This window comes from Mixophyes fleayi, chromosome 10 (genome assembly GCF_038048845.1).
Source record: "Mixophyes fleayi isolate aMixFle1 chromosome 10, aMixFle1.hap1, whole genome shotgun sequence".
Taxonomy (NCBI): domain Eukaryota; kingdom Metazoa; phylum Chordata; class Amphibia; order Anura; family Limnodynastidae; genus Mixophyes; species Mixophyes fleayi.
The window spans coordinates 40,805,463-40,822,278 of NC_134411.1; the positions used below are offsets into that span (position 1 = coordinate 40,805,463).

Here is a 16,816-nt window from a genome sequence, read left to right on the forward strand (position 1 = left end):
GAGTTGGCCTGAAGATGGATCCAGACAAAGTAAATGCTGTACTACATTGGCCTCAGCCAACTACTCTTCGTGCCATCCAGCGTTTTTTAGGTTTTGCCAATTACTATAGACGCTTCATTCAAGACTTCTCATCCATTGCATCTCCCATTGTGGCCTTAACTCGGAAAGGGGCTAATACTAAGCAATGGTCATCTGAGGCTCTCCAAGCCTTTCAAATCCTCAAAGAGTCCTTCTCGTCTGCTCCCATTCTGCGACAACCTGATGTGACACTCCCCTTCTTCCTAGAAGTAGATGCCTCTAATGTGGGCTTAGGAGCTATTCTCTCCCAACGCTCGGAGCAACAAAAATTACATCCTTGTGCCTTCTACTCTCGGGGTCTTCTGCCCGCAGAGAAAAACTATACTATCGGGGACAAGGAGTTGCTGGCCATCAAAGCTGCATTAGAGGAATGGAGATACTTGTTGGAAGGAGCTCGCCATCCGGTGACGATCTTCACGGATCATAAGAACTTGTCATATTTGCAATCTGCTCAATGCTTGAACCCTCGTCAAGCAAGATGGTCTCTTTTCTTTTCCCGTTTTGAATTAATTATAACCTTCAAACCAGCTGCTAAGAACAAGAAAGCTGACGCTCTATCTCGAGCTTTTGTGACGTCCTCTGATGTAGAAGAGGTTCCCAACCATGCTATTCTAGACCCCAAATGTATTTCTCTGGCTGCTTCATCCACCAAAATGCTACCATTTGGGAAGACCCTCGTGCCTCCTACTCTGAGGAGGAAAATCCTTTCGTGGTTCCATGCCTCTCGTTTTTCCGGACACGCCGGTGAACACAAGACCTTTGAGATGCTCTCTCGTAGTTACTGGTGGCCTTCAATGAGGAGAGACGTCAAAGAGTTTATTGCTTCCTGTGATTTATGTTCTCAGTTCAAATCCTCCCGCAGAACTCCAGCAGGGTTGCTGCGACCACTACCCATTCCGTCCAAGCCTTGGACCCATATTAGTATGGATTTCGTTACTGATTTGCCACCAAGTAAGAATCACAATACTATTTGGGTAGTGGTAGACAGATTTTCGAAGATGGCTCATTTCGTCCCTCTGTCCGGTTTACCTTCCTCGTCTACTCTGGCTGAACATTTCATTAAAGAAATCTTCCGCATCCATGGATGTCCGTCTGAGATTGTGTCAGATAGAGGAGTACAATTCGTTTCCAGATTCTGGCGGGCCCTTTGTAAAACCTTGGGCATACGATTAGCACTCTCATCGTCTTACCATCCGCAATCTAACGGACAAACGGAACGAGTCAATCAAGATCTTGAGACTTTTATTAGGATGTTCTCTTCAGCCAACCAAGACAACTGGGTAGAATTGCTCCCTTGGGCTGAATTCGCCCATAACAACATGTACCATGAGTCATCATCCAAAACTCCATTCTTTGTGGTCTACGGTCACCATCCGTCTTTTCCGGAATTTCCTGCCCTCCCGCCCACCCAAGTTCCTGCTGTGGAGACTGCTTGTCAGACCTTCAAAAATATCTGGTCTCAGGTCAAAACCTGTTTAAAGAAGACATCTAACAAATATAAGTCTTTCGCAGATAAGAAGAGGCGGGCTATTCCACCACTAAAAATTGGAGATCGTGTCTGGTTATCTACCAAAAATATTCGTTTGAAGGTTCCATCTATGAAATTCGCCCCTCGTTTTATTGGTCCATATAGGATCATTCAAGTTATCAATCCAGTATGTGTTAAACTTCTTCTTCCTAAGAATCTTCGGATCTCCAATGCCTTCCATGTGTCCTTGCTCAAACCTCTCATCATCAACCGTTTCTCGACTCCTTCCTCAGCACCGCAGCCAGTTCAAGTTCATCAGGAGGAGGATTTCGAGATTACTGAGGTATTGGATGCAAAAATTTCGCGAGGAGTCCTCCGTTTCCTCGTTCATTGGAAGGGCTTTGGTCCTGAAGAGCGTTCATGGATCAAAGCTGAAGATCTTAATGCTCCTGCCCTTCTGAAGAAGTTTTATTCCAAAAATCCGGACAAGCCCGGTTCCAGGCGTTCTGTGCCCACCTTTAAAAGGGGGGGTACTGTCACTCACCGGACTGTGAGTGCTTCTTCCCGGACTATTAGGAACCGTGGACGTCCTCTATCCTGAGGGACTGCGCATGCGCAGCCCTTTCCAAACCTTCAGTGTATGTTCCTTTAACTTAATTGGCAGATCAGGCAACCTCCCTATATTAAGCACCTGTGGTCAACACCACGTTGCCTGATCTTGGAGTCTCATTCCCCATGAGTCTCTGAAGGTGTTCCTGTGTTTCCTTGTTTATTCAGCCCTGCTGATTCCTGTGGTTTCCAAACCACTTCTACCTCTGTGGTTTCCAAACCACTTCTGCTACTGTGGTTCCCATACCACTTCTACCATCTACTGTATCATCGTGACTGTGAGCTGATTCCTATCCGCTGCCTCCGTGCACTACAGTCTTCTAACCACTTCAACTCTACCATGTATCATTGGGACTGTTAGCTGATGCCTATCCGCTGCCTCCGTGCACTACAGTCTTTCATTCACATCCACTCACCTGTTCATGATTGTGACTGCCAGCTGATTCCTATCCGCTGCCTCCGTGCACTACAGGCTTCAACCTGCAACTCGTCTGTGTTTCATCATCGTGACTGTTTGGCTGATTCCTATCCGCTGCCTCCGTGCACTACAGTCTTCAACCTGCAACTCGTCTGTGTTTCATCATCGTGACTGTTTAGCTGATTCCTATCCGCTGCCTCTGTGCGCTTCAGTCTTCAGTCCTTGTCTACTCTACCGTGTTTCCTTGAGTCTGCTGCCACTATTGCTACCCGCTACTCTCCGTGATCATCTGTTCCAGTTCAACTCTGCTCCGGTGTCCCATCGTTACTGCACCTGCTGGTTGCTATTGGTTACCTCCGTGTTCCCGCAGAGACCCGCTGCTGTTACTTCTCAGCGCTACTCATCCATCTACTGCTGACCCGCTCTCCACGCCTTCCTGTGTTCCCTGCTGGTCTACCTACCTGTGCGCTGCACCTGCTAGACCCCTGCTTCACCCATCCAGGGACTTGTATCCTGCTGGCCTCCTGCCCTTCAGGTATCTCTGCACTCCTGTCTGACTGCCTTCTCCTGAACCACGGTATGCATACTTCCCATTGACTGTGCTGTGTATTGCATACCTTGCTGGACTGTGTTGGTTCTCCTCTGGAGTGTACTATCCGCTGAGTCTATTGCCATCATTGACTGTGTTGGTTCTCCTCTGGAGTGTACTATCTGCTGACTCTACTGCCATCATTGACTGTGTTATCTCATGCCGGATTACTTCAAGAGACTTTCTATATTGGCAGTGTTGTTCAGTCATTTATACATTTATATTGTGCATATTACTGTGGATCAAAGTCAAGGTGCCCGTGTATATATTGTGTTGCAGTCTCTCCCCGTGCACCTTCTCACATATTTATTCAGTAGTACAACTTGCTAGTGGCAGACCACTGACTCCTGTTTACAGTTTCACCTGTTCCAGTATCCTCTCACATAGCAGTGGTACAACTTGCTAACGCAGACCACTGACTCCCCGGATACCTCCACTTGGATTCCTTTCCTTCACTCAGACAGCGGTACAACTGGCTATCCGCAGACCGCTGACTCTCATCACCTCCTCGTTTCTGTTGGACATTCCTCCTCACTATAGCAGTGGTACAACTTGCTACCGCAGACCACTGACTACCTTCACGTGTCCTTTGTCCATACAGTTCCTCGTGTATTACTACCTCCATATTGCCAGTGCTGCTAGTCATAGACTTTCCTGAGCATCTCATCATCTGCTATTTCCTGTTCCGTGATCACCCTGCTACCAGAGTACCATATTACCACCTATACTGCTCTGGTAAGCCTATCACCTGGTGATCCCTGGGTAAAGACTCCTAGTGCCCGTGACACCTGCATCTGGGCATCCCATCTACACCTTTCACCTACCTGCTGCTGCACTGTTCACCACTGTCAGTCACCCAGTGCTGCCACTGGCCCCATCAATACATTTAGCCTCACTTCTGACTGACATCTTCTGCTGCTGTATATCACCTGCCACTACTCTCCCCAATCTGATTCTAGGCTGGCCTTCCTGCACCACTTTTATAGCAATGGAGAAAAGGGATGATAGAAGAGAGAAGACAGAGGAGAAAGAGAGAGAGAAAAGAAAGAAGAGGACATTGACTTTCATCTAGGTAAGTGCATGAGTGTGTGTGTGTGTGTGTGTGTGTGTATGTGTTTGTATATATATATATATATATATATATATATATATATATATATATATATATATATATATATAGCACATATTTTCATGAGCCCCTACCACTGCAGTCCCCCAGGGGGGCCCTTCATGTCCCAGTGTGACAGGACCTTGGAATGTTTTGGTTTTTATGATGGACTCAAACCTTAAGGATTAACAGCTGTTGTTAAGTATATATGGGATTTTATTATTTTTAATAAAATTATGTGGTATAAAAGAGATGCGTGCTTTATTTAAGTTTTTGCTTGTGGTACTCCTCGGATCAACGGGCCCTGGGTGTCAGGGCATGATGGCACTGAAACCACAAATGCCATCATGCCCTGACACGCTGGCTGCAGTGTGCATGCTTGTGCTTGTAGTTCTAAGAAGACCTGCATATCCAGACTGTTATTGGTAGCCTGGGCTGGCTTGGACCTGTAGTTCCACAAACTAGAATAGTGTTTAAATAATTTCTTACTTTTTTTTTTTACTCCACACCCACCGCCCATTGGTGTGGGAAGAGCCCTAGTGTTTGCAGCATGGGGCTGAGTATCCCTAAGGGAATTTTTTTTTGCGGACGCCAACTCCCTAAGAGACTAGTGCTGAGCAGCCTGGGTCTGGTTTGTCATTATGACAGGGGAACCCCATGCTGCGGCTTCCCTTGCTTTATTCCACCAGTCCTGGCTGAATTGTCTAGTGCTGGTTATCATAAAATCAGGGGAGACACCATGCTTTTTCTCCCACCAAAAGAAGGCTGACAACACAAGGGTTAATTTCGTTAGGAGGAGGCAGTGTTTCATGGTAATGAGCGGTGTGGGGGGGTGAAGTGGACCGCTGGTGGCTTCCCTGGTTGGGGGCAGTCTGGTCGTTGGAGGCTGTCTGTTGCTGAGTGAGATGGGGACTACGCCCACAGAGGCTGTGTGTGACTATGTGAAAATGCGTCCAACAAGAGATATGTGAGAATATAAGATGCATGTGTGAATGGCCCGTGTGTATTAGTGTAGGGATCCCTTCCTTTTCTTCCTTTTCTTACAACAAAATTACCAACTTTTTTAAACTCTTATTTTTTGTTTTCTTTATTACATAATTTTAGCATTGAGTGAAAAATGTGGCATATATATCCATAGGTGGGTCATATCACCAAAAAAAAAAATTAAACAAATTAGGAGGCATTACTCTACATATTGCCATCACACATCTCTATTTTCAATCCCTAATTAATGAGTAGTACAATTGCTTAAAGTTCTGATAACAAAATGGGGACAAAGAGTTGCCCAAAAACATGGTTCACATGACAGTGTTTCTTTGTGACTTTATCCAAGATACAGAGTCTTCCTGTGTCCCAGACACACCAAATATATGTATTTATTTTTTGGAGGAGGTGGCATAAATATAGATTTCTTAACACATGTTTATTCTGTCAAGTGTCAGTCTAATGATAAAAATCAGTGGCTCTTATATAATATGTGGTCATATATAGTGAGGAAGAATTATTGGAAGCTACCAAATGTAACAATTTTGGTTGTAGTGATTGAGCTTTTGACTGTTTTGAGAGTTTTTCCATCACAAGAAGTACACAGCTGTTGCAGTAATGATGGGATTAGTGAGGATAAGGGTGTATGCTGTATAAATCTAGTAGAAGAAGAGAGTGAGCCAATGGAAGAGTTTGAGCATCAAGATGTACAGGTACAGGATCTATCATTGACAATGCTCAGGACTTATACCACACTTGCCAACTCTCCCTGAATGTCCGGGAGACTCCTGCATTTTGCGAGAGTCTCTCGGACTCCTGGGTAAGTGGGGCAATCTCCCAAATTCTGCCCACTTCCTAGTGAAGTGGGCAGAATTAGTTCGCAAATGCTGCGATTCCCAGGGAATCGCAGCATTTGGCCCCGCCCCCCTCTGTCAAATGCCGCGTTTTGCGTCATGACCTCACGGGTGGTGGGTCCAAAATGCCACTAATTTTGGAGCCCCGCCCCCATCACGCCCACCACCCATAACAGGCTCCCGGAAACCAACTATTCAAAGTTGGTAAGTATGACTTATACTGTTATGCACAAGAGATTGTATTTTAATTTGGAGCACTAAGCTTAAGATCTTTTAAACTACATTTAAATAATTACCCATTATCTTCCCTTCCTCGTGAAATTAAATAGCTACTATTATTTAATTGCCATTTTTGATTTTCAAATTTTTCTGGATTACCCCTTTCTAGGTAGGAGATCATAAACTTTTTTATTTATGATATTTGAAATACCTTGTTTTGTACTTATTTTTATAATATAGTTTGACTCAAAAAGGATTTTGTGTGAAAGTTTCATTGGTATCTGGTAACACTAATTTTGTAAGTGCATTACTGTAAGTTTGGAAGGCATTGCCCAAGCTGTTAAGGTGAAAAGTGACTTCCATATTATTTTTTGCTTTTTTTACTATTTATCTGTAAATAATGTATTGTCCTCACATGAGGGGCAGTTGGGAGATATTTCAAAATCTTTATTTTCCTTAAATGCTGTGTGAACAAGTTATTGATGTGCTTCATGTTAGGGAAGATGGGAGAGAGATGTAGGTGGATGGAGGGTGGCACTAGGTATGTACTCCATGGCCACACCCTCTCTCCGGTGGGAGTCAACTGGGCTTCTCTCTATAGGTCCTTCAGGTCCTTGTTGCCCTTACACTGGCCATGCCCGTAGCAGCCATTCCTTTTGTATTGGCATTAGTTCCTCCACTGCTAATGCCATCCATGAACGCTGTAGGTCAAGTGCCAATTAGTAGGGACCTAAAGTAGATTAACTATTGATTATAGTTGGCTAGATAACAGTAGATTAACTGCCGTAACTTTTAATAGTCCTAAAAACAGAAAGACTAATGTGCATATGACTAAGTCTTGACTGTATTCACTTCCTCATGTCAAACTTGTGACAGCTTCCTAAATTATATTTGATAAATTAGTTCCTTTATGTAATGCAGCATTTTAGCTCTAGTAGCCCTTTAAGTCTAGTTGAAGCCATGACAACAGCTTTAAAACCTCGGTCCTCATCACTGCAGAGCAGGTTGTCATGGTGATGTCAGTTGTATACATTCAAACTGGCCGTGAGCCCTGGTGCCTGATGGTCCTCATATCGCTGTGACTCTTGAGCCCTGCGATACTTAACCAATTACTCTCGAGCTGAAAACAGAAATTTGAATACTTTATTGATACATACATATATATATATATTTATATTTTATTATATAGCATATTATATTGAGATCTGATAAGTTATCTGTAGTATAATATTTATTTATAAGATATATTTAGTTAAGCTAAGTTAAGTTAAGCTAAGTTAAGTTAAGTTAAGTTAAGTTAAGTTAAGTTAAGCTAAGTTAAGTTAAGCTAAGTTAAGTTAAGCTAAGTTAAGTTAAGTTAAGCTAAATTAAGTTAAGCTAAATTAAGTTAAGCTATATTAAGTTAAGCTAAGTAGTTTAGTCTTTAGTGTTGTATAGTACATTGTTTCTAGCTGATTTTTCCATAATTTCCCTTCTGTTTTAACCTACACCTTCTTTTTTAATTTTCCTTTAACTTCGTCCTTTGCTGGGTGTGACTGAGTCGTGGAAAATGGACAAGAGGTAAGTGCAATGAGCCAGTCACTACATGTAGTAGGTTATGGGAGGAATAGTGAAAGGGGTCACGCCTGTAAGGGGCTAAATGCATTGTGATGGGGGAGCTGTGAGTATATTTGTGTCAAATATTATACAATACACAATATCACTAGCTTGGGGAATTTTTTTACGGTGCATTACTGAGTGTATAGATGTGTAGTTAAGTTTGTTATAGGTAGTTTTATATTTTTAGACATCCACATGCATAAATGAGTTTTTATTTAGTGGGATAAAATATTTAAATAAGAGTGGAAAGAAGAAAGATACACATTTATGGGGGATGACCTGACTTGTGGGTGGCTGCAGAGTTTTTTTCTACCTGCAAAACTATAGGATATTTATGGGCGCTCAGGAGGTGCCAGTAATGGGGAGTTGCTGTTATACTGTCACTGGGATGACTTTATAAGCATCCTGGTGCATTTGACGCTAGTATGCGCATTATATGTGCCCAATACCCATGTAAAATAAAATAAATATTCAAACACACAAAAATGACACATGAAATACAGACAGTCTGGTGCCCTCTCACTCTCATAATTCATTTAAAACATAAAAAAGGCTAGAACAAGAAGTATTTTGGAAGAAAAATTGAAAAGTCAAAATTAAAGAAGGAGGAGGATCTAAAGGGTTAGTAACAGGATTTTCAAGAAATTTTAATACTCTTTTCACAATGTGCAAATTCAACAAGACCTGCATCATGCAAAGCAGCTGCATCCTCATTTTACAGCAGTAGTTCCCAAAAGTAGTATGTGTCCATTTTCACATCAAAAATTAATTATATACATTTATGGATAATACATCACTTCATTTATCTTTCATTTGAAAATAAGTATTCATTATTTCCATATATAAAATAAACAAATTTATAACAACAGGACAACAGAAGAGAAGCTGAAACCTGCCAAGCAAATAAAACTACAGGAAGACCAAAGCCAACATTACAGCGCGGACCACTCTCCTAGCCCAGGACAAGAGGAGAACACTGCATTTTACAAACTGCTGGGTAGGACTTAACATTTATTAACATTTATTAAGACCACAAACAATTATTAAGACCAAATTGTTACAATTATTTTTCTAAGTACCATTGTAGAGATTTTGGCTTCTTATTCCTGTACAACTCCAGATGTCAGTGACAGTCGGAGGGTCCAGTGATATGGGGCCAGTAAATGTTTTGCCCGTTTTCTAGCTCTGTGATTTTTCCAAATAGTATTCACATGAGAGCATTGCTTGTGCAGTCTGTTTCTGCCACTGTAAGGCTGTGAGTAAAGCAAATACCTTTGGTATCTACTGGATAGACTAAAAGGTTATTCCCAGCTAAGCTTTCTGAGTACAAAACCCCAAAAATGGTTTCTGTCTTGAAGGGTTTCAGACGACTTATCCTTTATTGTTGTAAACAACATTCTCTTACTGTAAATCAATCACAGCAGACACTTGTCAAAAAATAAGGTTGTTTTTGTAAAATGCATCCAAACTAATGCTATGAAACATGGAAAATCTGGCAGAGAAATGTAAGCATCGATAGTGGATATATTTGTGCATTAATTTGCAAAAACAAATAATTTAATTTATAAAGAGTGAAGTAAAAATGTGTACAACTATCAGTCTATTACACAATATCACCTTAGGCATTGACAGACGCTGTTTTTAAATGGATCGGTTCAGGCATCAAAGATCTAACAGCCTGAGCAGGAGAACGGCCCTTCTGCTTCAGCGGCCCTTTGCTGGGGATGTCCCCTCTCCCTGTTAGAAGCATTGAGGAACGTTACACATACATAGAGTGCAGGGAAGTGAATTCTTATGTCCGTTATCCCTGCCTGCGTTCAAGTGTTTATTTTTATAAAATTTTGTGGATAGGGTCATTGTCCTCTAATATTCCAGTCCTTTCACAGCTGTAAAAAGTGTTCATATAAAAAACAAAAAAACAAGATGTAATGTTGTAGTTGAATGTTTTTCTTCCCTTGATGTCTTAAGTGGTCACTGATATAAAATTTTTACAACTTCATTTGCAGAAAATAAAGTGATCCAGGACTTCCTATGTGCGGATGCCTGCATGAAGATCTCGGACAAGGTGGGTATGGATAATGCAATTCTGACCTCCCACCACTAGATATTCAGTAAACTGCAAGTTTTGTAGCTCTAGCAGTGTTCTGGTATTCATACTGTTCTTTACTGATACTGCGTTTACTATACTGATCAATGTATATCAATGGTTATATCTGTCCAAGATGCTGTTTACCACATGGTCAGCACAGCTACACTCACATTGAGGGGAATGGAAGCCACTGTGTACATACCACAATACTGTCTATAATATCCTGCACTTGTGTTTGATCCAATGTTTGTAATTATTTTTGTATCCTTTGATGGTCTGTATATTTACTGCCAATAAACTTTAATTGAGCTGTATAGTTGTATAACTGTATATCTCGTGCTATTGGAGCAAGGATTCACAACCATTTGTTTTGCTTTTTGTCTTCTACAGTACCTCATCGCTATGGTATTTGCATACTTTAAGAGGGCAGGCTTATATATCAGCGAATATACACCATTGAATTTTTTTATTGCCCTGTAAGTATTGCTTTTTTACTTTTGTATTCATAGTAAAATAATATTATTCAACCAGTACATTTAAAACTGACCAGAACAAGAATACTCTGGGCATTTATTACTTTAGATTTGCAACAGGCTATGGTGCAGTATTGTCCATCTGTGCTTCCTATGTGCCACCAAAGTATTTATTATTATTATTATTATTATCGTTTATTTGTTATGCGCCACAAGGTTTCCGCAGCGCCGTACACGGCACAAACAGTATACTATACAGGGTAAAACAATACAGAACAATAAACACAAAGTACCAGAACTTCAGAAACTCCAGACAGGCAAATACTGTAAAGACGGAGCAGAAGAACAGGTGTGGAGACAGGAGGGGAGAGGGGCCCTGCTCATACGAGCTTACATCCTAAGGGAGGGTATACAAAATCAGGCACAAGAGGAGTGAAGCAAAGGGGAGAGAAAAGGAGCCAGGGGAGAAACAGAAGAGGTGGGAGGTTAATTGGATGGTTGGTAGGCCTTAAGGAACAAGTGAGTTTTAAGTGCCCGCTTGAAGGAGCACAGATTGGGTGAGAGACGGATGGAGCGAGGGAGGTCGTTCCAGTGAAGGAGGGCAGCACGGGAGAAGTCTTGTATTCTAGAGTGGGAAGAGGTGATCAGAGTGGAGGAGAGGCGGCGATCGTTGGCCGAGCGCAGGCAGCGGGCGGGAGTGTGAATGGAGAGGAGGTTAGAGATATAAGGGGCAGTAGACTGGGAGAGAGCCTTGTAAGTGGTGGTGAGGAGTTTGAAAAGGATTCTGTAGGGGAAGGGGAGCCAGTGTAAGACAAGACAGAGAGGGGAGGCAGAGGAGGAGCGGCGTGAGAGGAAGATGAGTCTTGCAGCCGCATTAAGTATAGAGCGGAGGGGGGCGAGGTGGGAGCAGGGGAGGCCAGTAAGGAGGAGGTTGCAGTAGTCGAGGCGGGAAATGATGAGAGCATGGATGACAGTTTTGGTGGCATCTTGAGAGAGGAAGGGACGGATGCGGGCAATGTTACGGAGTTGGAAGCGACAGGCTTGGGTAAGGGATTGAATGTGGGGGGCAAAAGAGAGAGAGGAGTCAAGAGTGACTCCTAGACAGCGGAGTTGGGTGACAGAGGAGATAGTGGAGTTGTTAACGATTATAGAGAGGTCATGATGGGAAGGGAGTCTGGGTGGGGGAAAGACAATGAGTTCAGTTTTGGAGATGTTAATTTTAAGAAAGCGCGAAGACATCCAGGATGGGATGGCTGAGAGGCAGTCAGTTACAAGAGAGAGTGGAGGGGGAAAGATCAGGAGAAGAGATGTAGAGTTGAATATCATCAGCATATAGGTGGTACTGAAGACCGAACGAAGAGACGAGAGCTCCAAGGGAGGAGGTATAGAGCGAAAAGAGTAAAGGGCCAAGAACAGAGCCCTGAGGGACTCCAACAGGGAGAGGGGAGGGGGTGGAGGAAGAACCAGACGTAGATACAGAGAAGGAGCGGTTAGCAAGGTATGAGGTGAACCAGGCATGGACAGAGCCAGAGAGGCCAAGAGAGAGTAGAGTTTGCAGCAGGAGGGGGTGGTCCACGGTGTCGAAGGCCGTGGACCACCCCCTTCATTGTGATAGTATAGCTGTCTGAGATAGGATTCCTCATATGTCCATTACTGTTTGTTACATGAATTAATAACTCTAAAATTTAAATAAGCCCCTAATATTGCAGTTTCTGCTTGCATATAGTTAAGGGGGGATATCTTTGTGATAACATGTGTAAGTCCTACTGGCACACTGTTTTACGGTATAGTCAGGTAAAGCTGTCATTCTTATACACATTAGCCTGGTCTATTTATAATACACATGGAGTCATTCTGCCATACCCAATTTACTATTCATGAGTTCTGCTTTACTCAACCAAAATTACGAATTCTTTCCGAACATGATATGTGTTTTGATGCTGAAACTAACAAACAGCAACTTAAACTGCCATATAGCTTAAAGAGGCTGGTTCATTTCAATGTTTCTAGACTAGAGCACTATCCGCTAATACTTCTAATTGGTCATGTTTAGAGGGAAATCTTCATATACATGGGATAAATACTAACCCAGTCAAATAAGTATATATATCTGCATGATTAAACACTCGCTATTGGTCAGTCATTGACTCACCAAGGTGGATGCACCAGAGCTCTTCACCACTGCAGAAATCTATTTGTTCTTCAGTGAGCACTGCCAGAGCTATTAACATACCTCTTAGTTTATGCTGAACACTGAAAAAAGGTTTTTTCAACACTGAAAAAAACCCTCATAGCCCTATCACTACTTCAGTGTTAAAGTACACATTTTGTATCACTCTACTTGGGATGTCTCCCTGATTATATTTTGTAATAGAATGGGCTTGGTGTAACTGAATGGTACAAGAAGCTGATTTTTTTTTTGCTAACTTTGACATGTATACCGGACTTAAATTATTTTTTTTAAAAAAATCCAATATACCATAGAAAGCCTTATCTCAGGGAAAATATAACATTTGCCTTGATAAAATAGGTTATCACTAAGAAACTGATTCTTCCCAAAACTTGGAAACTGACTTAGTCATGAAGGGCTAAGAGCTCAGGACATGAAGTGGTTAAGGAAATACTGAACTGACCTGGTTGTGTATGTAAGGAGACACACTGGTATAGTTCATAACCAATGTGAGTGCAAAAAACTGCCAAGAAATGCCAGCATTGAACTACTCTTGTGTTTTCCATAGGTACCTTGCAAATGACATGGAAGAAGAAGAGGACAATTACCATTATGAAATATTCCCATGGGCACTGGGAAAGACATGGATACAACACTTCCGTCTCTTTGTGAATCTAAGAACAAAACTATTTGCTCAAATGAAGTACAGAGCAGTCGTCAGCAGACGTCATTGCAATGAGGTAAGTTCCTGTAATGAAGCAACACAATGAATGTGTATACTGCAGTCATGTGGGTGAGATATTGATTTTTGTTTTATTACAGATCATGGCGTTAGACCCAACCCATTCTGTATGGCTTAGAAACCGCTCAGTACATCATAGTGGTGCCAACAAGAACTTGGAATATAATTTCTACCCACTAGGGCCGGGGTTCAACCCGGCCACCTGTTCCCGGTGCATGGGTGATCCTGAGAGTGCAGCCTCCACTGGCTCCATGCCACAGGGTGAGTTGTTTAACATTTCTAATAGACAGTGGTCCGAGGACCTTCTCGTCATACCCCCAGATCTGCTTCCTGTGCCCACTTATGACATTTACAGTGAGTTGTAGGTGTATAACTTGAGCTTGTTTACCTTATATTTCTCACAGCTGGGTTTTTATCTTGTTTATATTAATCAGCTGTGACAGCACTACTGGAACCTGATGTTTGGAAGTCATTTCTTTTTAGGTCAAGGGATGCTCATCTCTCCTGGTTCCTTATTTTGTTCACATTATTATTTCATGTTATTTCATTATTATTTCTTGTGCTTTAATATATGGTGATGAGTACTGTTTATATAAAGCAAAGCATACATTGGTGTAACACCTTCCAGTTATCTTTAGTTCTTCCACACTCCTGTGCTATGTCTTTAATTATGCTTCACAGAACTTTCTATAGTGCACTGTTATTACAACATACTTGCCAACTCTCCCGAAATATCCGGGAGACTCCCGCATTTTGCGGGAGGCTCCCGGGCGAGTGTGGCAATCCCCCGCATCTGGATAATTCTGCCCACTTCCTAGTGAAGTGGGCAGAATTAAGTCCCAAACGCCGCGATTCCCGGTGAATCGCGGCATTTGGCCCCGCCCCCGCTGTCAAATGACGCGTTTTGCGTCATCATGTCATGGGGGGGGTCCAAAATTACGCCATTTTGGAGCCCCCCCCCCATTACGCCCACCTTCTCTTCAGGCTCCCGGATTTCACCAACAGAAAGTTGGTAAGTATGGATTACAAGGTGCAAAACTGTGGCTAAATATCTCATAAACTCTTCTTCCAAATACTGGTCACTGGTGGCACAATTAATTGCATACAAGTGAAACCTCCCATACTGCGGTAAAACTTAATTATGGGGCTGATCCAGTTAGGAGTAAATCTAGCTTAAAGGTGCAATGTTGTCAAACCCATGTTGCACTGCGGAGGGGACAAATTTAAAATGTGCGGACAGACTTAGAGTTGGGGTGGGGGCTCATCCTAGCTAAATTCTAAATTGCTTTGTAAAAAGAAAGCTGCACAGTGTTTGTGTGCTGAATGCAGAAGCAGGAAGTATTTTCCACGCATACAAAATAAAATTGCATTTGCTGCTCTTGCATTACAGCATGGTATGTACATTTGCACCCTTTAGATTTGTTCCTAAATGTGGCACCAAGTATGACGGAAAAATCTATATCTCTGAACTCTGAATAATGCTAAAATGAATAGCACCACTCTAAAGGATAGGTACATGAAGTAATCAATTTCATTGAAAGACAACTCTAAAATTACTACAAACTTAGAAATGCACAAAGCATCACAAGGGGCATCATAGCAAACTGTTGCCCCTATTGAATTTATTTAATGCATTGGCAAACTGTTAGGTTTAATTATGACCCTCTTGAGGCAAAAGCAGCCACTAATTACCTGCTACACGCTGGATATTATACATTGTTAGGATAGTGCTGTGGTGGTGAGCCACTGAAAGGCGCCAATCAGTTAAACAGCAGTGCACTAGTGAAACAATCCCCGTGTACATGTACATTGTATCCACCTCTTCCCCCTCTCAATTTGATAATGTGGTTTATGGTTAAAATCTAACTAATAAGAAATATAGGCAATGAAGATACTGCTGCTTTTGATCCTAAATATAATCAGGTTTATAATTACTATTATATAAATAACATTTTTCTTCTATTGTAGTTCAACAACAAACTCTGAAGCATGGAAGAAGCTTTGAGTGGCAATTATAACCAGACAATTATCCCTCTATAACAACTCAAGTGTTCTATTTGTTCCTGCTGCTTCAACTACCTGTTCTAGTGACTTCCTGGTTGGTGTTCAGTGCCTCTCATCCACAACCATTATCTCCTCATGTTCAACTTGCTGTTCAATTGATTCCTCAGTTGCTGTTCAGTGATACTCATCCACAGACATAACTTCCTCGTGTTCAGTTCACTGTTCCAGTGATTTCCCAGTTGCTGTTCAGTAATACTCAACTACATCTATATCTTGCTCAAGTGTGTTCACCTCTCTGCAGTTTCCTCGCTGCAGAGTTTCTTCTACTCCTATGTTCTCCATACGGGTCTCATCTAACACTCTCTTAGAGGGCCGCGACCTGCGGGGCAGTGGCAGCAAAGCCCATACCTCCTTGCGGGGGTTCCTGGTGAAGACAACCTGTGCCGTTAGACTCCGCGCCTCTGGGAAGAGAAGTACAAAGTTAGTCAGCTGTTCCAGTGATTCCTCAGATGCTGATTAGTGCTAGTCATCCTCAGATAACCCTTCCTCATGTTCAGTTTGCTGTTCCAATGATTTCTCCGTTGCTGTTCAGTGCTACTCATCAACAGACATAACTTCCTCGTGTTCAGTTCACTGTTCCAGTGATTTCCCAGTTGCTGTTCAGTAATACTCAACTACATCTATATCTTGCTCAAGTGTGTTCACCTCTCTGCGGTTTCCTCGCTGCAGAGTTTCTTCTACTCCTATGTTCTCCATACGGGTCTCATCTAACACTCTCTTAGAGGGCCGCGACCTGCGGGGCAGGGCAGCAAAGCCCATACCTCCTTGCGGGGGTTCCTGGTGAAGACAACCTGTGCCGTTAGACTCCGCGCCTCTGGGAAGAGAAGTACAAAGTTAGTCAGCTGTTCCAGTGATTCCTCAGATGCTGATTAGTGCTTGTCATCCTCAGATAACCCTTCCTCATGTTCAGTTTGCTGTTCCAATGATTTCTCCGTTGCTGTTCAGTGCTACTCATCAACAGACATAACTTCCTCGTGTTCAGTTCACTGTTCCAGTGATTTCCCAGTTGCTGTTCAGTAATACTCAACTACATCTATATCTTGCTCAAGTGTGTTCACCTCACTGCGGTTTCCTCGCTGCAGAGTTTCTTCTACTCCTATGTTCTCCATACGGGTCTCATCTAACACTCTCTTAGAGGGCCGCGACCTGCGGGGCAGGGCAGCAAAGCCCATACCTCCTTGCGAGGGTTCCTGGTGAAGACAACCTGTGCCGTTAGACTCCGCGCCTCTGGGAAGAGAAGTACAAAGTTAGTCAGCTGTTCCAGTGATTCCTCAGATGCTAATTAGTGCTAGTCATCCTCAGATAACCCTTCCTCATGTTCAGTTTGCTGTTCCAATGATTTCTCCGTTGCT

The 16,816-nt window shown here is 42.6% G+C and overlaps 2 protein-coding genes across 2 annotated transcripts; both read left to right on the forward strand.

The window, feature by feature from the left end:
* Positions 1–7,718: 7,718 nt before the first annotated feature.
* Positions 7,719–10,581, forward strand: LOC142103458 (speedy protein 1-B-like). Its single transcript, XM_075187507.1, has 4 exons — positions 7,719–7,887; positions 8,796–8,923; positions 9,933–9,991; positions 10,406–10,581. Exons 1-4 carry the CDS (start codon positions 7,877–7,879, stop codon positions 10,493–10,495), a joined length of 288 nt encoding a protein of 95 aa, XP_075043608.1. The 5' UTR covers positions 7,719–7,876; the 3' UTR covers positions 10,496–10,581.
* A 2,476-nt stretch (positions 10,582–13,057) lies between these two features.
* Positions 13,058–15,431, forward strand: LOC142103456 (speedy protein 1-B-like). The gene is made up of 3 exons (XM_075187506.1): positions 13,058–13,398; positions 13,481–13,661; positions 15,369–15,431. The coding sequence occupies exons 1-3, from the start codon at positions 13,192–13,194 to the stop codon at positions 15,416–15,418; spliced, it is 438 nt and encodes a 145-aa protein (XP_075043607.1). The 5' UTR covers positions 13,058–13,191; the 3' UTR covers positions 15,419–15,431.
* Positions 15,432–16,816: the final 1,385 nt, after the last annotated feature.